At 35.8% G+C, this 22,698-nt stretch overlaps 1 protein-coding gene across 2 annotated transcripts in view; it reads left to right on the top strand.

Moving 5' to 3' along the window:
* LOC116563550 (cytochrome P450 7B1) overlaps nucleotides 1-22,698 on the top strand; it is a 190,813-nt gene that overhangs the window by 145,037 nt on the left and 23,078 nt on the right. For both annotated transcript variants that reach the window (XM_032296207.1, XM_032296206.1), the window contains exon 2: nucleotides 18,068-18,204. In XM_032296207.1, coding sequence (XP_032152098.1) covers nucleotides 18,153-18,204 — 52 coding nt within the window. In that variant the 5' untranslated portion in view covers nucleotides 18,068-18,152. The remainder of the gene's footprint in view (nucleotides 1-18,067; nucleotides 18,205-22,698) is intronic.

The following is a 22,698-nucleotide window of genomic DNA, read 5'->3' as shown; positions in this document are numbered from 1 at the left end:
GCTTCAATCTCATGATAAAACTTAAACAGATAGGTGTTGCTTCTTATGGAGAAGCAAAAAGAGTGGTTTCTTGGAATGGAATCTACTCCTAGTGAGGATGCTGTGAACCTTGTTGAAATGACAAAAGATTTAGGGTATTCCATAATTAGTTCATAAAGCAGCAGCAGGGTTTGAGCGAATTGACTCCAATTTTGAAAAGTTTTACTAAAAGTAAAATACTATCAAACAGCATCAAATTCTACAGAGAACTCTTTCATGAAAGGAAGAGTCAACTGATGTGACAAATTTATTGTTGTCTTATTTTAAGAAATTGCCACAGTCACCCTAACCTTCAGCAGTCACCACCCTGATCAGTCAGCAGCCATCAACATCAAGGCAGGACCCTCCACTAGCAGAAAGACTGTGACTCACAGAGGCACAGATGATTCTTAGCATTCTTTAGCAATAAAGTATTTTTAATTATGTACATTTTAATACATGGTGCTATTGCACACTTAATATAGTGTAAATACAATTTTTATATGCAGTGGAAAAAAACAAATAATTTATATGACTCACTTTATTGTGACATTTGATTTATTACAACATTCGCATTATTGTGGTGGTCTGGAACTGAACCCACAACATCTTCAAGGTATGCTTGTATATATATAAATATACACACACGCACGCACACACACACATACATCCTATTGAGTCTTTTATTCTGGAGAACCCTGACTAACACAAAACTGTATGGCCATATGGGAGACAGTTTCAGGATCTTCTGTGACTGGGAGGCCAAATTAAGGTGGCAGATTTTCAGGAACCAAAGTATGTATATTAGTATAAAACAGACATATCTCCAAATGATTCATGTGAGCATTGATAATGAAATGTACATGCTCTGGGACGCAGCACCCCAGGGCTCACTACTGCCCCAAGGTGGATGTCGAGTTGGACAATGTCATTAGCCTGTAAGCATCCCATTTCCTGCTTTTCCCACCTGGTGCTCCACGTCTGTATATATAAATGGCCAAAATTTGTGCCCTGAAAAAAAGTATGTCGCAACAATTTTTAAATGTTCTATTGCTGACTGTAATTTGGATATTCAACAAAAGGTTAAAATCCTGTTGATTCTCACAGGGACAGGTCATTGTAGATGCATCATGACCAAACCTTACTTACATTGTTCAACAATTGTTTGTTCCCTTGTCTTCCTCTAGTGAGGAACCTGTGATGAATTCTAAAATGTTAAAATAATGATTTCCAGTCCATACCAAATAAATCACTATCTGTGAGGATTTGGGAGCAAAATTTTAAAAAATCTTTCCTGGGGATCCTATAGTAAATTCAGGGTCAAGTACTGTTACCTTAAAATTTGGGAGAAAAAATATAACAGGAAGATACATTTAGGGAATAGTCCAACAGGGTGGACCCTGGGTAGAAAGTGGGACAATAGGTTGTGACACATTACTAGGACGTCAAATCAATTTAGTGGGTTCAAAAAAAAAAAACAATTTAAAATAGAAGAGAGAGTAGAGAACAACACATACAGTAAGGTATCATTCTGTGATTTTTAGTTATGTCTACATATTTACATATCTATACATGCATATGTGTATTATATCATAATGCTGCTGCTAGATCAAAAGTATTGGCAAAACATTGATCTAGGATAATGGGTATATATATTAACACGTATTCTGTGATCAATATGAGGTATGCAAAGACCCATGTAATTCATTACCCGAAACCAAACTTTCTGTTTGGCTCCTATCAGTCATTTTTGGCTAGATTACACTGCAGTAAAAAATAACTGAGTGGCCTACAACTCAAAGAAAATTTTGTTCAATCTTTATGTTCACTATGATCCATTGTCTTCCTTCCAGTTTCTGAATTTAAGGAGAATATTCTATGTGTTGACAGTTTTTTTTTTACTTGTGGCAGTAGGAAGAGAACACCATGGAACCATGTGATGGCTCATATAGCTTCTGCTGGGAAGTGCCATGTATTGCTCCTCACAGTTCATTAGCCAAAGAGTCACATGACTAAACCTGGCACCCATGAGATATCAATTAATAATGCTCTTACTGGGAGAAACAGTGGCTACTGTGAACACCACTACAGTCTACCACAGTGTATCAGATGTTTCCTTAAAAACGTATGTTTAAGAACTGTCAAGTTATCATATTCCTTGTTTGCAGGACTTTACTGAGATTTTGGAAAGAATTAGTTTGCCTGAGGCTTTTCAAGTAAATATTGCTGATTCCAGTCTCAAATAACTTTTGGTGCCCTTGTCTTTTTGCTACAAATAAGGAAATTTTCTTGGTGATATTAAAGACTTTAAAACCTTTTGAGACTCAGTCAGATATCCTCATCTTTCTTTTCTTTTGCTTTAGATGCCTTAATTTTTGTATTCTACTTTTATCAACCAGAGTGATTAAAAAAAGCAGACATTAAACTAGACTAAGATTTGATGTAAGTCATTTCTAGAGATATTCCTTGGAATCTGGAGGTGGAGAAAGGGTATGAATAGGATGTAGGATTTGAAAACCCTTTAGCTACCACACTCTGGCTGATATCAAGTGTCTCATTTTGTTTCCGGAGAATTAATGTTGTTTCCAAAAATTAGCTCTCATATGGCTCATTCAGGTAACCAGCACTGAATATGGAAATTAGATTTTTGTTCATACAAGTTTATTGCATTATAGTTTATGAATCACAATGGCTAAGTGCCAGACTCCCTTTCAAGCTAAGCAGCCTCTTTGCTATGTTATTCCAGCTGAGTCTTTTATTTGAAGTATTTCTTCATCTTGGCTCATTTAGCCACAAACAGAAGTTGCCTTATGGGAGATAACATCTTATGTTTATTTACTTTATAGGATTATCACCTCTGGGCTCATCACAAGTGCAAAACATCAGAAAAGAGAAAAACCTGATTTCAGAAAGTCAGGACTCCCTTAACTATAACATTTACCTAAATTTCCTTGGGTAACAACCATTGGATTCTGTGTTAGGAGACCTGATCCCTGATGTTTTTTGTGATTTGATGCTGTATGACTTTGGACAAGTTGTTTTACATCTCTGATTCTGTTTCCTTATTTGTAAAGCACAGAGTGAGCAAGGTGAATCTTCCAAATCTCTTCCAGTTTCAGGACCCTGTTCTATTTATAGAATTTTGCAGAAGTCACATGGATTGTTCAGCAAAATCATTAAAGGAGAGAGTTCTGCTTGGAAAATACAAAGACAAAAATGTTTCTTCATATATAGATATGGTACAAAAATTGCCAACAGTATCTAAGCTTAAACCTAACATTTAAACTCTGTAGACAGACTCTAGCTTTCTTTACCTAATGATAGAAATTTAAATATACTATTTGCAATGATACATTTCATTCAGAGACTTGTCTGATAATTGAAATATGAAATTAATCATAGAAAGTCTCATTTTTTTCAGGAGGTTTTTTGACATATAATTTATATACCATGAAATGTATCCATTTTAAATGTCCAATCAGGTAAATTTTAATTAACTGATAGTTTTGCAACCATCACCACAATCCACTTTAGAACACTTCCTTTACCCCCAAAATTTCCTTAAGCTTGTTGGCATTTAATCCCTGCCCCTACCCTCAATCCTAAGGGGGTGCTGATCTGCATTTTGCCTCTATTTTTATCCTTTCCAAAATTTTCCTATAAATGAATCAGGTGTCTGGTTTCTTTGTCTTAGCATAATGCTTTGGGAGGTTTAATCAATGTTGTTGGATGTATCAGTGATTTGTTGTTTGTTCTTTTTGATTACTGAATAATATTCCATTGTATAGATATACCACATCTTGTTTATCCATTCACTAATCGATAGACATATGAGTTGTTTCTAAATTTTGAGTATTATGATTAATATTCCTATGAACATTCACATATAAGTCTTTTTATAGACATGTTTTGTTTCTCTTGGATAGAGATACTTACAAGTGAAATTGTTAGGTCACATATTTTATGTATGTTGAAGATTATAAGAAACCGCTACTCTTTTCCAGGTAATTGTACTATTTTATATTCCTGCCAGCCCTGCATGAGAGTTCCATTTCCTCCTCATCCTTGGTAACACTTGATATAGTCATTCTTTTCTTATTTTAGACACCCTAGTGAGTGTATAGTAGTATCTCATTTTAGTTTGTAATTTGCATACATCTAAAGACTTATAATGTTGAACATCTTTTCATGTGCTTATTAGCCATTTGTCTATCGTTTTGGTGACATGTTTATTCAAACCTTTGCTTATCTTTAAAATCAGATTGTTTATCTCCTTATAGTTATAAGGCTTCTTATATATATTTACCCGTTAGTTTTAGGGGACTTTCCCTGCCATCAACATCTATGTATTTCAATATATGTAAACTACTTAATTATTTTATACCAATGCTTTGAAATAAAACCTATGACAATAACTGGGTGGAATTTTTAATTTTGAATGAGAAACAATAAATTTTAATGTTCATTAACTATCATTAAGAGTATTTTGAGGACTTATTGGTAAGCTATCAAAATGATATCTTTATATATTTTTTTTTTACAAATCCAACAGTAGCTTCTGTTTTCTTAGTTTGTGTCCTATTTATAGAGAAGAAAAAGAACACTTTCTACAGATGTATAGGAGTCTGTGAAAATCCAGCTATTTCTGAGGAGAGAAGAGAAAGTACCTGAGGAACCCAAAGGAGCGAGAGCACTAGAGCCCTTGTCTTTTAATGCTTCCGATTCTACCGTGAGTTAAGACATCTGCTTTCCAAAGGGTGGTTTGTGGAAGGAATTAATGAATTACTGACCTTGGCATCACTTTTTCTAAGTCCCAATTTAAAATAGATGTGCATGCACACACACAGGCACACACACACACATACACAAAAGTAGCATATTTCTTTGCCCTGGGTTCTCTCTAACAATTCTCCCTAATCCCCCCAGACCCGGAAACAAATTAATATCACTTACAGGAACGTTGGAGTAATTTTGGGAGCAACACAGTGAAATAATAAAATCCCTTATTCCACCCTGGAATTGTAACTAGCAACTTGTGAAACTATAGAGGACGTCATCTTTCCTGCATCCCTGACTTCTAATGCCAACCTTTCCCGGTAGCTTCTGTCTATTCTTATCTCCACAAATAGAAATAAACTCAAAAATATTCTACCTACAAATGTTACTCCAAATGACTTCAGCAGCAGTCTCCAAAAAAGTATAAGGAAAAATTCAAAATTGATTAATGTTAATTCTTTGCAGGAAATATGCTTCTGTATATTTGTATACCGTGCTCTGTTTTAAAGTCCTCAAAGCAAAATTGACATCTTAAAAAAACACTCATTTATTTAACTAGAAAAGAGAGATAGCTCATCAAAACAAGATTCCCTTCCAGCCACCATGCCATAAAGTCCACCAGTCCTGTAAATATACACAGAGCCTTATTGCAAATATGAACGGATGCTAAGGATCCGAAGCTATTGAGGAAAGTCACCATCATGAAAGAGAGAAAGCATAACTTTAAAAAACTGAAACAAAGAGACTTGGAGAAAATAGATAATTCAAGGAACGTGAAAAAAATCCCAAGGAACTATGCTTATAGTCTTAGAAAAATAAGAGTAGAAATTGCATTTATGAATCAGGAATGACATGCAGTTTTTATAAGGTATAATCAGAGAGTATAAGATAACTTTAGGAAATTAGAAATCTAAAAGTAGAAGTAAAATAATCTATGAAAGGGATAAAGTCAGGAAAATCTGTCAGTAAGTGGAGCAAAAGAAAAAGTGATGGAAAATAAGAGAGGAGCTATATGAAAATTACAGGACCATATGTCTGACCATATTGAGAATTTAGAGAGCACTGAAGGAGATTGATAAGAATTAGTGATGAGTACATAGAAACGAGGCACATGCAAAAACAAAGCAATTGAACACTATCTAAATAATGAAAACGGTGTAAACATTGAAAGTTTATTTCACAAAACATGTGGGAGGGTGCAGAAAAGATGGGATAGCCTAAGCAAAGGACACTGCAAGAATTAAGATGTTTAAAATTTGTAGGAGGTCACCTCTAATAGAGAATTTGAGAACTTGCAAACTATGATGATTTCTATATAGAAATATGATGCTGTGCTTTCTATGTCCCATGTTCTACTACTGGTGATGATGTATTTCCTGAAGTAGTCATACACTCTGTTCTTGCAGTGAACTTAAAATCACCAAAGTCAGGAACTGATCTTTGGAAAGGAATGATATTTTTTCCCAGTTGTAAAGCCCTCTAGCTCATGACAAGATCGAAACACTGCCCTTCTCAGTGCTATGTGCTATGTAAAGATATTATTAGTTTTTGTTACATTAATAGCTTATCCAATATTAAAATATGGGCATGAGTTATCATATTATGAAGAGGTAGCATATGGGCCTCAGGCTTTTCATTATCTTCCCACTTCAGCAAACTAGAGTATCCTTGAAATGTCTTTCCTATGATTCTGGTAAGCCGTGTTTGATTATTTTGGTGTTGATCTTCAGAATTTGGAACTTTGTTTCTTCATTGACATGGGTTGATAAAACATCATTTGTTAACTTGACTGTGCCTCAAGTTATACATCGTTCTCATTGATCTGTATATTGTCATTACCAAGGCTTTCTGGGCTAGTCCTCTGTTATAATTTAGTTTGCACAAAACTGTGGGTTCTAATTTTTTATTAAACATTTCAGAATCAAATGATTTAATCAAATGTAAGAAATGATGAGTTAATGGAATTGATATCTCTTCCGTGGAGTCCAATCAAATCCCATCTGTAAAATAAATTAGCAACTGATCATCTCAGAAATTACAAATTTAGTTGCATGGTTTTCTATTTTAATTAGAGAGCTGAAATAACTTCAATTATGAAGCGACTTTTCCCTTTTAGAATTGTCTAGGCTGTTTAAACATTTTTGACTGGCTTTCTCCTAAGATCCAGTGCACTTCAGAACCACTCCTATTCCCCGGAGTGTGTTTGCTCAGAGAATACAAAGCCTAGAAAGTTACAGTTTCTTTCAAAGCAGGCAGGTCATTCTGGTGCCTCATCTGTGACCAGAAAATCATATATGTCAGCCCTAAAATAAAATCTAAATTAGGCAAATAAAGGAAGTAGTCAAATGAATGAAAAAAATCTTTAAAAGCGGTACCATATTGAAAACTTTGAGGAAAAATGGTTCAGGAGGGAGCCATGATTAGATTTGTATTTTAGATGATCACAAGTATTGGTGCAGAGATAATATAATAAATATTAATAATAGTAGTAACTAACATTTTCAGTGCTTACTGTGTAAGTCAGTGTTCACTTTTTTTATTCATCAACTTATTAAATTCTTACATAAGAAAAATACCATAATGTATTTATTTTACAAATGAGGAACCAGAGGCAAATATAATTAAATTGACCAAAGTTACCAAGATGGGAGTTGGCAAAGCTTGAGAGCTGAGCCACGCAGTGAGACTACAGTGCCCTCGTTCTGGGTGGTGACATTAGCCAGGAGGCTATTGAAGTCATGCACATGAGAAAGGATGAGGGCTAGAACCCTAGAAACCTGCTAATCCTCGGTTAAGCTAATAGAGAAAGGCACTCCAGTGATGCGGTCACTCATTATGTGGCCTGCTTGAAACTCAATTAAGATTTAAATGATAGTTTTAAAACTCTACCTTGACACAATTTCCATGGTACAAACCTAAGCACCCCTCCCAGATGAAAAACAACAACAACAACAAAGCTCTAGACTTCTCTGGTTGAAATCCTACACTGATACAAAGAAGCACTTACAAGTCACTCACTTGATCAAGGCATTAGTATTAATATAATTCTGCTAATGGAATCGAGTTTACAAGGCACATTCTACAGACAAAGCTTTATTTGGATCACAGAATTACATAGACGAACTGACAGCTAAAGATCCAACTGGTATATGGTTTGAAGAGTTATGCTCTGGAGGGTAAAAATACATTTCATCATATTCATATTGATTTTGATCTGACTTCATCTGAGAAATTCCACATAGAAATTCAGTGTTACTTGCTTTTACATTGCCATTATACGTAAAGCTTTGATTAAAAGCACTTGAACAGTGAATATCTTTTCAGGAAAATTAAAGCAAGTTTTAGGTCAAATGCTATCCTGATAGAGCCAAAACATTTCAGAGTAAGAGGCTTCTTTATTCTTACTGACAATTCTAGAGTGGTCACCAGACGAAAGATAACAGACCTTTCTAGGCTGGTGCAAAGAACAGAGAGCTGAATTATTGATATCCTGGAAGTGACATTTTATGTAGAAATTTTTCATTTATTTGCTGTGAAGCAGAGGGTGTGTGAACACCAGATGCCAATCACATACCACCAGTGGATTTGCAAGATTATAGGACTAGGGAAAAAAACGAAGCTTAAGCACAGGGGACAATAGAGATTACTTGGGGTAATGAATCACATAATTTTTCTAGGCAGAGTTGGATTAATGTTCATCCTGAGAAGAGATTACATCAGTCTGATTCTTGCAGTAAACAAATATTAAGCAGATAACTTTACTCAACATATGAATTGAGTCCCAAAGAATATATGATTTATCATTTACAAGGGGAAAATTAACCTAATCCCTAACTCTACTTGTAAGATGCTCTAGAGTTTGGCAAGGAAGTAGACACCTTGTGCTCTGTGTCACAGGTTTCTTGCTTGGAGTAGAGCCTTGAAGAGACCATCAGGACCTTCAGTTGTCAAGTCCAGCAGCTGACTGCAACTGTGAAAAACCCTTCTCCTTGCTGAGGTTGTCACAGGCACTGATTCTGCCTGCCTCAATTGCATGTCACCTGCACCCTGGTGAAAGTAATGGGGTATCCTTAGGTGTGTGTCTATACTTTGTACAGTTATAGCAGATGCACCTCACTGTCTGCTCTTTATTTTTGGATTATAGTTCAGGTGAGTTCTGCTTGTCCTAATGGTGAATTTCAGGCTGATTCTCCACTTAACTGCCTTAGGAGTGTTGAGCTTATTTTTAAAATCAGCCTTTCATTCATTTGTAGACTGTACTTTTTGTCATCAACTACTTTTTAGAAGGCAGTGCCTTCTGTATATGGATTTCATTTTCAACACCAAAATAGCATTTCTTTCTTTTCTTTTCTTTTCTTTTTTTTTTTTTTTTTTAAGATGGAGTCCTGCTTTATCTCTTAGGCTGGAGTGCAGTGGCACAATCTTCATTCACTGGAACCTCCATCTCCCAGATTCAAGTGATTCTCCTGCCTCAGCCTCCTAAATAGCTGGGAATACAGGCATGTGGCACCATGCCAGGTGAATTTTTTGTGTTTTTAGTAGAGAGAGCGTTTCACCATGTTGGCCAGGCTGGCCTCCAATTCCTGAGGTGATCTGCCCACCGTGGCCTCCCAACATCCTGGGATTGCAGGTGTGAGCCACCACACCCAGCCCCAAAATAGCATTTTTTTATTATTTAAAAATATGCACCTAAAAGTACACATCACTTCTGTAGGGTTCTTTCTCAAAATGTTATTCTTGATATCTTAATCTAGTCATGAAAAAATATCAGACAACCCAAATGGAGGGACATTTACAAAATAAATGACAACTACTCTTCAAAAGCAGTATGTTTATGTCATGTGTAAATCAAAAGATATCAATAATCAAACCTTTGTAATCTCACCACCTGGGATTAATAACTACTAACATCTTAAAGTAACATATACCAGACTTTTTGTGTTTTGCAACTACTTTGTAAAAATCAGTTGGCTATATTTGTATGGGTCAATTTCTGGGCTCTCTATTCTGTTCCATTAATCTATTTGTCTATTCTTTCATCAAGACCATACTCTCTTGATTCTTATGGTTTTATATTAAGTCTTGATGTGAAGTAGTGTGAGCCTTTCCCCTTTGTTCTTCTCCTTCAGTATTGTCTTTTGCCTTTCCATATAAACTTCAGAATCAGTTTGTTAATATCCATAAAAGATCTTGTAGGAATTTGACTGGGATTGCATCGAATCTGTAAATCAAGTTAAGAACTGACTTGACAATATTGACTCTTCCTATCCATGTGCATAGAATATCTCTCTATTTTAGATCTTCTTTGATTTTTTTAATCAGTTCTATAGTTTTCTTCATATAGATTTTATACATATTTTGTTAGATTTATACCTAAGAATAATTTATTTACACTGTTAACTTTGTATATTTTATTTTGTATTAATGGAAGTAGTATTGCACTTTTAATTTCAGATACCTACTGTTAATCGCAATTATATAACAAGGGAATTGACTTTTGTATATTAATCTTGTATCTTGCAACTTTACTATAATAGTTTATTAGTTCTAAAATTTTGTTGTTGATTCTTTGAGATTTTCTATGTAGACAATTATGCCATCTGTGATGGTAGTTTTATTTATTTTCATCTTTTTTTCTTTCTTCTTTACTTGTATATTTTAAATTTCCTTTTCTTAACTTACTGCATTAGCTAGGACTTCCAGAATGATGTTGAATAGCAGTGATGAGAGGGACATTATTGTCTAATTTGTGATCTTAATGGGAAAGCATCTACTTTCTCACCAATAAGTATGATGTAAGCTGTAGTTTTTTTGTAGATGTTACTTATGAAGTAGAAGTTCACCTCTATTTCTATTATGCTAGGATTTTTATCATGAATGGGTGTTGGGTTTTTTTTTTTTTACATTGGTTGACCCCTTAAGATTTTTTGTTTATTTTATTGTGGTAGCACACTTAACATGAGATCTACTCTTAACAAATTTTGAGGTGTACAGTACATTACTGTTGACTATACGTATAATGTTGTACAGCAGCTCTCTAGAACTAATTCATCTTGCTTGACTGAAACTTTATGCCTGCTGATTAGAAACTCTCCATTTCCTCCCTCTCCCCAGTCCCTAGCAGCAACCGTTTCACTCTTTGTTTTATCAATTTGGCTATTGTACATATCTCACATAAGTGGAATCAAGCAATGTTTGTTTTTCTGTACCTGGCATTTATCTCATTTAGCATAATGTCCTCCAGGTTTATCCATGTTGCCTCATATTGCAGAATTTCCTTATTTAAGGCTGGATAGTATTGCACTGTATGTATATAGCAAATTTTCTTTATCCATTCATGTGTCAGTGGATATTTAAGTTGATTCCACATGTTAGCTATTGTGAATAGGCCTGCAAGAACACAAGAATGCTCCCTATATTTCTTCCAGATTCTGATTTCATTCTTTTTGATAAATATCCAGAAGTAGATTATATGATTGCTAGATGATATGGTAATTTGATTTTTAATTTTTTTGAAGAAGCTTCATACTGTTCTTTACAGCAGCTGCACTATTTTGGAGTCCTTCCAATATTGTACAAGGGTTCTAATTTCTCCACATCCTCAGCAACACTTGCTGTCTTTGCTTTTTAGGTACTAGTCATCCTGACAAGTGTGAGGTGCTATCTCATTGTGAATATAATTTGCATTTCCTGATGATTAGTAATATTGAACATTTTTTTCAAATACCTGTTGGCTACTTACATGTTTTCTTTGGAGAAATGTCTATTTAAGTACTTAGCCCATTTTTTAATTGGGTTAGTAGGATTTTTACTATTGAGCTTTAGGAGTTTCTTATTTTTAAATACATTAACCTTTATCAAATACAAGGTTTGTAAATTTTTTTTTCCATTCTGTAGCTTTCTTTTGACTCTATCAATTGTTTCTTTTGCTATTTAGAAGTTTTTTCATGTGATTTAATCTCATCTGTTTATTTTTGGTTCTGTTGCCTGTGCTTTTGGTGTCATATCTGTGAAATCATTACCAAGCCAACATCAAGGAGCTCTTACCTCATATTTCATTCTAGGAGTTTTATAGTTTTGAGTCTTACATTCAAGTCTTTTTCTCATTTTGAGTTGATTTTTGTAGGTAGTATAAGATAAAGGCGTTTTGGATTTTGTCAAACATTTTTTCTTTATTGATATGAGCAGTTGATGTTTTTCTTTAGCCTGTTGATGTAATAGATTACATTAATTAGTTTTGGAGTGTTGAACCAGCCTTGCATACCTGGTGTAAATTCCACTTGCTCATGGTGTATAATTCTTATTATACATTGTTGGATTCAATTAACTATTATTTTCTTGAGAATTTGTGCATCTAAGTTTATAAGAGATATTGGTCTGTAATTTTCCTTTCTTGTAATGCTTATAATGCGTTTGTCTGGTTTTGGAATTAGGATAATTCTGGTCTCATAGAATGTGTTAGAACATGCTCCCTCTGCTTCTATTTTTTTGCAAGAGATTAAAATCAAAGTTTGGTAGTATTTGCCAATGAGCCCATCTAGGCTTGATGTCTTTCCCAGGTCACTGTCCTCCTTAGATAGTCCCAGCTTACCATGATGCAGTCTCACTATTCCTCTGTCCTGTCATTTCTTTCCTTCTTTCTCTTTCTCCTTAATGCCCCAACCCCCACATTCTTGTTCACTTCTTGTATAGACCAATCTCATTATCTCTTAAAATTATCAAACATCCAATGAAACTTTGCTTCTAAATAAAGATAATTCTTTTTCTGAGAAATCTCTTTTCATAGCATATTTTTGCCTGCTCATCTGAAGTTATTGAGTTCATGTTTATTTGAGCATTTAGCAATTTTACTTGACTGATGCATTGAAGGATGAAGAGAGCCTTCAGACCTGGGCAACTCCATGAAAGATATAGATAAGCAGAGAGAACTGACAAAGAAAACAGCTCAGGCAGAGAATGAGTAGCAAAAGCACAGATGTGCAACTGCTTATGAACTATGAATGGCACGGAAAACTAACCCTGCTGTGTGTATCAGCTACTTTCAGATACTCTTGTCTCAGTCTGAATGATAAACCACCAAGGTTGGTATTAACATTCTCCTTTACAAGTGAAGACACTGAGGATCTACATAGATAGTGTACCAGATTAAAAATTTCCTCATGAGTCATATGTGTAGAAATGTAACTTTATTTCTGCATATCTGAACTCAGATTTCCCTTGAGCCCTGATTTCTGATAATGACTGAAAACACTGAAGATTTCCAGTAAAAATAGTTTGGCCACTTCTGGTTTAAAACCTAGTCCCTTTGGTGAAACTAGTAAAATGTAAGAGTCTCTCTCCCCTTCCTTCCTGTTGATCTGGTGAGTGTGTTGTGCAGTTGTTCCTGTTGGTCTTCTTTGCCTTAGCCAGGGTGCCTCCTCAGATATCTTTGGGTCTAGCCCTCTACCTTTGCATTCATTGCTGAAATGTGCCCAGTTGGTTGTAAATCTCACCCCATTTCCTGGCAAAGCAATATACGGTGTCTTTGTGCTTCCTTGGCCCTACTAGGACTCTCACTGGGACTGCCGGTCTGCCTAGACTCAGGCACGTCTTCCATCTACCCCTCCTGCTTTGGGATCTCCCATCCACAGCCTTATATTGAGATAATCCTCTTCCCAATATCCTGACAAACATACCAATTCCTGATTATCAAGAATTGTTGGAACATTTCTAAGTTTCCTTGTGCTAACATCAGAGCCCAAGAAGAGTATGGGGTGTGGGGATAACAAATGTTTCAAGAATTTGGTTCCAAGAGACACTACTTGAGGCAAATTACATTTTCCATTGAGGTTGCTGCCAAAGTAAGTCAAAGAAAGGTAAAACACAGCAGCTTCAAAAGTGCCTTTCTCAAAAAAAAGGTTGTTCAAACATTCAGAATTATCATCAGATACTGTAATGTGCATCAGTTGTGTACTTTCTGAAATTTTAACCACATACACAAAAAGAAAATCCTCATTAACTCAGGAAAAGAAAAAAAAAATAAGGCACTGTTACATATGTTAGGTCACCTAATACGAATATATTACATCTTTAAACACTTTTAATAAATACATAATTTTATTTTTTCTAGTTAGTGTGCATGTATAAAGGTTGCTTACCACTTACTTAGTAGGTTATTGCAATAACCTGAACGCCTTGCCTGAAATGATTACAGGAAAAATGGAAAAGAAGAAACGACTCTGACAAGTATAGATTGCTGTAGGAAGCCCTGGGCTTTAAATGTCCAGGGGAAAAAATGTGCAGTAGGTCACTAGCCAAGTTTTTAACATATTTATTTAACTACAGGTATAACATAAAGATGAACTTCAAATATTATGAGAAATTAAGTATTCTGTGTTGGCCTACTCTTTTAAATTTCAATGTACCTCTTCTTAACTGAAATGTCTCAAACCTCTTCATATTTTAAATACATTTTTTTCACTTTTTTTTTTTTTTTTTTTTTTTGAGATGGAGTCTTGCTCTGTCACCAGGCTGGAGTGCAGTGGTGCAATCTCGGCTCACTGCAACTTCTTCCTCCTGGGTTTAAGTGATTCTTATACATCAGCCTCTTGAGTAGCTAGGATTACAGGCATGCTCTATCATGCCCGACTAATTTTTCTTAGTAGAGGCAGGGTTTAACCATGCTGGTCAGGCTGGTCTCCAACTCCTGGCCTCAAGTGATCTGCCCTCCTCAGCCGCCCAAAGTGCTTGGATTACAGGCATGAACCACCACTCCCATCTCCAAAACTCGTTTCCAGATAAATTTGGACCATAGACGACATTTTGCATACACTAAGATGTGCCCTACAACGTGTATGAAAGAAACTGCAAGCACTGATGCAATGGTACATACATAGAACTTGGGTTTAGTTATCGAGAGCATGTATAAGCTCAAATTTGTGTGATTTCCTAGATGTGTTCTCATAGTCCCTTAAATAGTAATGAGAAGATTTGAGGAAGTGCATCTTGTTTGAGATTATGAGGGAGTAGGGAACGTAGTATTTGTTAGCTCCCCATCATTGCTTTTGTACCTATTTAAGTTTTGGAACTTGATCATCCCCAACAAGCACTAAGCATCCTATATCCTCACTCAGCAGTGCCCAGTATGTATTTCATTTTCAAAGTTGTACGTAGAACATGAGCGAGACAAATAGCAGTATTTTCGCTGTGCTGTGTGTCAGCAGGCCTTTCTTGATCATTATGGTGATGTCTTTCCTCCCTAAATAATTTTTACAAATATAGTGATGAAGACAGATTTCTGTTATCTATCTTCGATGGGTCATAAGTTGAACTAGCACTATATTTTTTTCTGAAAATATGCACAATTGTGACATGGTGTTTAATAGTCTTAAGCTTACTGCTGCCAAAATAAACACAGCTGTAAGAAATGATGACCCTCTCATCTTTGTAACAATAAAATAGCTTCCTAATGTGCTTCCCTAACTCTGAATGTTAAGTTAATATCCCTTGGATTTCTGAGCCCCATCCTTTTCCCACCGCGGAAGCCCCATGAAGAATACAGCTTTTGACCAAATGACAGAGCATAGAGGATGAAATTAGCTGCATTAAATTAGACAAAAAGCCTTTCTAAATCTTTGTCACAATGCAACATTCAAGCAACGTTAAACCAAACAGAGTACACGTAGACAAAGGAAGAGAGTTAATATTTTGAAAAGAAATTTGATAAACTAGATCACTTGCAAATTTGAAAGGGTCATTGATAGATAGCATGTGAGCTGTGGCAGTTTGTAACTTGGGGAGCCTACTCTGCAGTCACATGTGCAGTCTCTTCTTGTTCAATCTTTGGATATGAAATTAATTGTACCAATGGTTTTTTATTGGTTTTCTTATATTTCTCATAAAAGCAAGTCTTCATTGCTAAAGGCTGCATTCAAGAAAATAATGGGGAAAAGTATGATGAGTAAGATTCACATTTCTGTGCTGTGTTTCTTGTTTTCCTATTTCTAAGTATATGCATTTAAACAAGAGCATACATTTTGTAAATTGGCATTAAGATAAATTGTCTTCTAAAAAGAGAACACAAAATCTTTCCTTTATTTCTATTATAACTTGGAATTAACAGTTTTTCCCCTGAAAGATCTGAGTTTTATTTTTGAAGTTTAATTCTACCATGTTGGGTTGTGGGAAAATAAAAGTCTCTGATAGGGTTAATCTAGCTACATAAAAGTCCATGCTGGGTATGATCATAATCTTGATCTTTGATTAGATCTGAGCTAGTAATATCTTGTGATTAATCAAATTGGGTTGCACTGCATGTAGCACAAGTCATCTTCCCAGATGGGCTCCAGAATAAGAGTTCTTTTGAATATTTCTTTTAATCCTTTCTAGGATAAAATGGCTTTGTTTTCTGTTTTTGTTTCTTTTTACCTTTTTTACTTTAAATCAGACTGAGTTCACCAAATACATAACTAGGAAGAAATTTTGAAGTATAGTCTTGCCAAGATTACAGAACAACAAAGAAAAAACTTGTTTTGTAATGGATAGTTTTCTAAAGGATGCTTTGTACATTAAAAAATCAAATTAGTAAAATTTAGCAAATAATCTTATTCATTTGTAGTTTGAATAAAAAACTTTATGAAAGAATATATTAAAATAGACCTCAAAGAAATAATATGGAGATTCTCATAATTCTCAAGATTATTGTTTCTCTTCTGATTATGCATTTCCAGTCTAATTCACATCTGATAACAAAGAGCTTTACTTTGGCAACTAAACTATCCAACATCTAACACCTAGGGCACAGCAAGAGGCCTCAAATTCACATGTACAATGTCTGTCAGCTCTAGCAGTGAGCTGCTTTGATGGTTTTTTTTTTTTCCTATGTCTACAGGTTGACTGACTAATGTTCCTGGAGGGGTCAGAGTGCAGCTGTGGGGCTCCAGGTCTTGCATGCTGGTGCTCAGCTTGTCCTTACATAGTTTCATGATTTTAGGGAAATTTGTTGACTTCTTAGGCCTTGAGAACTCTTACCTGTAAAAATGAGAAATTGCATGAAAGCCTCCAAAATGCTGTCTAGTTCTAAACTCGGTGATCAGTCAATTCAGTGAAAAATTGCACAATAAATACTTTAATATGACTTACACATCCTAAAGAACACATCTCCATGTACTATGTTAAGTATACTTAAGCGGTTTAAAAAACCTCAAATCCCATAATGCATCGTCCCTCCACACCTTTATGGTATAAGAATATAATTGAAGGTTTCTTAAGATTTAAAAAAAGAAAAAAACTTGTAGCCTTTATTTGTGGAAAGACCTAAATGCCTGTAAATGAGTTGGAATTTAAAATGAGGTGGAATTAGTCTTACTTGGTCTACACATATAAAAACACTATGCTAAATAGAAAACAAAATAATCAGTAATTAAAATACATTGTTTAATGATTTCTGACAGCAGCTTGACTAGAACTTAGATTTGGCCTGTTTCACTGCACATCACCAAGCACATAGTAGAAAATGCAAATATTAGTCAAAACTAAGTTTAGGTCTCATTGACTAAATTGATCAAGCAGCATTTATACCATGACTTGTGAAAGACCAATAAAATCAGGCAGCTGATCATTTGTTTCTTAATCAGTATTATACCAAACTAACAATTTTATAGAGTAAATTATGTCAAACAGTTGATTTAGTTTCCTAGAAATCCCCGTAGTCACAGGTACCTACTTATGATGATGGGAAACAGAATAGGAAATAAATAAAACGGATTGTAACATAACTATTAAGCAGCCATACAGGCCTTGCAAGACACAATTCCTTCAAAAAGTTGCTCATCAGGATGCAAAGGCATAAGAATGACACAATGGACTTTGGGGACTCAGTGGAGGGGACTCAGTGGGAAGGCTGGGATGGGGGTGAGGAATAAAAGACTACACACGGGGTACAGTTGCACTGCTTGGGTGATGGGTGAACCAAAATCTTAGAAGTCACAACTAAAGAACTTATCCTTGTAACCAGAAACTACCTGATCCCCCAAAACTATTGAAATAAAAAGTTGCTGACCAGACGTTATGCATTGAATCATACATACTGGAGAAGCTCAGTAAACTCATGACTATGATTATATAAGAATCAATGAGTAAGAGAATAGAAAGAAGCAGTGCAATTCATGCAATAAACTTCTAGATTCAATAAATAACCCTCCCGTATTAGAATAAGAATGATTTGATTTTTTTTTTCATTCTTTTGTCTTTTTTTTTTTCCATTCTTTTGTCTTTTTTTTTTTTTTCCTTATAGGAGACCCGGTGAGCCTCCACTGATAAAAGGTTGGCTTCCTTATTTTGGAGTGGTCCTGGAATTACGAAAAGACCCCTTAAGGTTCATGAAAACTCTTCAAAAGCAACATGGTGACACTTTCACTGTTCTTCTTGGTGGTAAGAAGTACTTTTATAAATACCTTATATATGTCATAATTTTTCACTTTTCTTTAATGTCTTTCTGTTCTTCTCTAGGCAAAATGTAGAAAATGTAGAATATATGCATATTTTTATTTTATTTTGTAGAGTTAATGTGAAAGAAAATTATTTTTAGTTCAGCAATCCTCACATTAAAAATTAAATTACAGAACTTTCTTCATGGTACTTAGGGAACCTGGCTTGCCAGCCATCACCTGTCATTTTGGTTTGGTTTGGTTTGAAGAATGGTAGAATGAAAAAATATATATATGTATGTATATACATATATATGTGTGTGTGTGTGTGTAACTATACAAAAGCTAGAATGTATTTTTAAAATTAATGGTCTTTACTTTGTAGAGCAGTTTTAGGTTTACAGAAAATTTAGTAGTTTAGAGAGTTTCTATATACCCCCTCTCTCCAATCACAGTATCCCTGATTGTATCTATGCAGTATATTTGTTACAACTGATGAGCCAGTATTGATCCATTATTAAAAATTCATGATTTACATTACAGTCTACCCTTGTGTTGTGTAGTTCTTTGGGTTTTCACAAATGTATAATGACATGTATCCACCATCAGAGTATCATATGGAGTAGCTTTACTCCCCTAAAAATTTCCTATGCTTCCCCTATTCGTTCTTCTTTCCCTGCCTCTGAGTCTCCAGCAACTACTGGTGAAGAATGTATTTTTCATTTTAAAACTTTCATTGCACTTTGAACTTTAATAAAATACATACCAAAACACCCAGACAAATGAAGCAAAAACCAACAAGATTGCTACACACCCCAAACATTCTAGGACTGAGAGGAGAAGCTGAATTGCTCCTAGCGCACTTTTTTTTTAGGACCCAAACTATCTAGCTGTATCAGCTATCTATTGCTGAGTAACAAAAAGTTTAATGACTTAAAGAAACAACTGGTCTGGCCTGAGTCACTTGTGTGGTTTGACTCCTCTGGACTCTGGATGGGGGCTGGATGATCCAAGATGGTCTCATCACGTGCCTAGGCGGGCCTCCTTGTCCACATGGTCTTTCTTCTTCAGGAAAAGTTCCTTACATGTCAGTTAGTGTCTCAAGAGAGTGACAGAAAAAGCTGCAAGGTCTCTTGAGGCCTAGGCACAGATATTGCAAAACCTCACTTCCACCACATTCTTTTAGGTAGAGCGAGTCACAATGCAGCCCAGATTCAAAGGCAGGGAAAGAGACTCCACCTCTTCCTGGAAAGAGTAGCAGTCACATTGCATGGGAGCACATATAGAGAGATGGAAGGAATTCATCATAGCCATCTTTGTACCCAATCTTCCACATCAGTTTATGGCCTGCGCTAGCTATTCTCTCTCTTTGCTTTTGCATGTCCTGTCTATGCTCTGAAAGCTGATCACTACACATGAGATTATCCACACTCCTTTGCTTGCTGAATATGGCCAGTGGGAGGGCAAGAAGAGGCTGAGTCTCACTCTTCACTCTCAGTAGGGCTCTGGGAACACTCCTTGAGAAGTTCACTCTCCTTCCTTCATAAGGTAACTGAAGACATCCAGTGTAATCTCCCTTAGATCCCCACATATCTACCAAATGTATCAACATTTCCCAATGATCTACCACCTTTTCTCTAATTTCAAAGAATGTTCAAGACACTCCATCTCCAGGTCCCCATGACCTTTTCTTCCTCCCTCCTCTGGCTGGTACATCTTGACTCATTCCTCCCACACATGTATTCTTCATTTTTTAATTTCTCGGGTTCTTACCATCACTTACAACCATGCCTAAGGTTCTCCTCTAGTTACTTTCTCCTTTTCTCCTTTTCTTTTGCATCCAGCTCTTTCAAGAGATTTGCATATATATGCTATCTCTAGTTGCATATCTCCTAGAGCCCTCCTAACTATAACCAGCCTTCAGCATTACTGAAGTTATTCCTTGGTCCACCTTTGTAGACCTCTCTGCAGTGCTCATCACTTGTTCCTTCCTGAAATACTCTACTACTCCTTTACTCCCCACACTGCCCCTTCTGGTTCTTTATCTTGGTCTTCTACATGCATGCCTTTTCTTAGCTCAAGTCTTACACCTTCCTTCAACCAGCCTTGGAAGTTTATGCTCTGTTCTTAGAGAGCCATAATTTTTTTCTGCCTGTAACTACTTTGCTGAGGGTCAGAGACAAACTTTGGAAGCCGCAGTGACTTAATTTCAGTGCTACCATTTTAATACAGTATTTGGGAGAAATGATACAAATGGAGGAAATTATCAGCATGATTGACTTCTCCCATGGCTAGACACTACCAGTTTCATCAAAACTTACTCCTTTGCCTGGAAGCTGGCTAAGTCTGTTTCAAAAATAATTGTATACACTCTGATTTCAGAAAAATTAAAATGGAAAAAAATCATGCATTTTAGAAACAGAGGGATTGTAGTATATACCATAGTCCTCATGAGGTTCCCCAAGATCAGGTCTCCACCAGCCTTTCCATCACAGTCTCTTCCTGCTGCTCGCCTTGTACTTCACACACCATGAATGCACCATGTTCTTTGAAATTCCCTCCTTACACACCAAACCCAGTGGGGCCTCAGGTTTTCTTTCTCTTGCTGTTCTTTCTGCCAGAATGTTGTTGTTTACTTGACAGACATGTACTCATCTTTTGAGGCCAGAGTCACACATTACTTCCTCTCAAGAGCCTTTGCTGACTCCTCCTATGTTTGGAGCCTCATCTCCAGGGTCCAGTTACTCCCAGTATCACTTCTGTAGGAGCATTTAATATATAGTGAATTTATTGCCAATTCACTTATCTGTCTCCCTTCATTATTCTGTTAGCTTCTCTACTGTCAACACTTAGTCTAGAGCTCAGAACAGACTGATTCTCAACAAATATTGGATGGGGAAACCCCTAATACCTTAGAGCTGATGAAACACTGGAATACTATACAAATAAAGACCTCAACTGGTGCTCCTCCTCTAAGTGAGCCTTGGGCTTTATGGTATCAAAACCATATTGTTCACTTGAAAAAAGTCATTCTTACTTTAAATAATGTTGATATTTCTAATGAGTAGATAGAACAAGTAATTGAAATGTTCAGTTTTTCTTTTTACAATAACTGTACAAAAATAACCAAAGATAATTATGCAGAAAGTTGTGGCAGATTTGAGTAACTTTATTCACTTTCCAAAAAATAGCCAATTTTTGCTGACACTTGGTTTCTTAATATCATGTACCACGAAGCTGCTGAATTTCTAACATCTAAATAATTTGACCATGGTTATGTTTTTGAACTCTACATTAGACAACTATAGTTAAATGTGCAGAATACCTCCCTGTTGCTTCTTACTTGAATTTGAATAAATTCCTGTCAAGAAATCCTGCTAATGTATATGGTTCTAACGATCAGTTTTCAAAGTAGCTCATTTAGAAAATGTGAAATGAAGAACAAAGTCTTCCGCTCTTGTCTCATAATGTGATTTCACTGAGTGTATGTTCTTGCATGATGAGCAAATGATTGTCATCCCCAAAAGTCTCAAGGGACACAGATGTCATCTTAATAAAGAAATTAAAAGATACATCTTTTCATGAGAAACCATGTAAATTCTTGACCTGTCGAAGAAAATAGTTCTCTAATTGGTTTTGTGTGGTGGTGCAGCGGAATCATTTTCCCTAGATGTCACCCCAGCAAAGCACCACTGTACATCATTGTCAGCAGCTAGTGAAATCTTCCTAATAAGAGAGGGGATATGTACATGTGGCCATCCTCATAAAGTGCAAAGTTGACTCATATTTCACTCTCCCAACTGGTATTTTCAGCTTGAGATTAAAAAAAAAATTCTATTGAAAAACAAGCCAAACGCAGAGATTAAAAGCGTCTAATTATGAAAATTGTTAAAATTCAAATTTGTCTCTTTTTTTTGGAGATAGGTTCTCCCTCTGTCACCCAGGCTGAAGTGCAGTAGCATAAACATAATTCACTGCAGCTCTAAATTTCTGGGCTCAAGTGATCCTCCCACCTTGGATTCCTGAGTAGCTGGGACACAGGTGTGTGCCACCACACCTGGATAATTTTTTTAAGAATTTTTTTTTGTACAGATGGGGTGTCCCTATGTTGCCCAGACTGGTCTTGAACTCCTGACCTCAAGTGATCCTCTGGCCTTCATTATATTTATTTTGTATGGGACATTTCTATGCCAAGCAGCCAATTCTCATGAATATCTCTTTGTATAGCACCAAATATCTGAAATGAAAACATCAAAATTCAATTTATAATGATCCAGCTGTTAAAACTTTTTGTTTGACATTAGGGTGAATGACTGAATTTTTAAAAATGCATTTACCAGCATGCTTTGAGTTATGTAGCTTTACCTTCCTAAGGAATTAATTTTAAAGGAAGTAGAAAAGCTACTGAGGTGATAAAGGCTCTTATGCAGGTTATACAGGAAAGTTAGAGTTAATATTGTAAGGCCAGTTAGCTCCTAAAAAGGGAAGAGAATGAAAT

This window comes from Sapajus apella, unplaced genomic scaffold (genome assembly GCF_009761245.1).
Source record: "Sapajus apella isolate SASKATOON/1434 unplaced genomic scaffold, GSC_monkey_1.0 scaffold35, whole genome shotgun sequence".
Taxonomy (NCBI): Eukaryota; Metazoa; Chordata; class Mammalia; order Primates; family Cebidae; genus Sapajus; species Sapajus apella.
The sequence above is the reverse complement of the archived record's forward strand: the minus strand, read 5'-3'. Positions and strand labels throughout refer to the sequence as shown.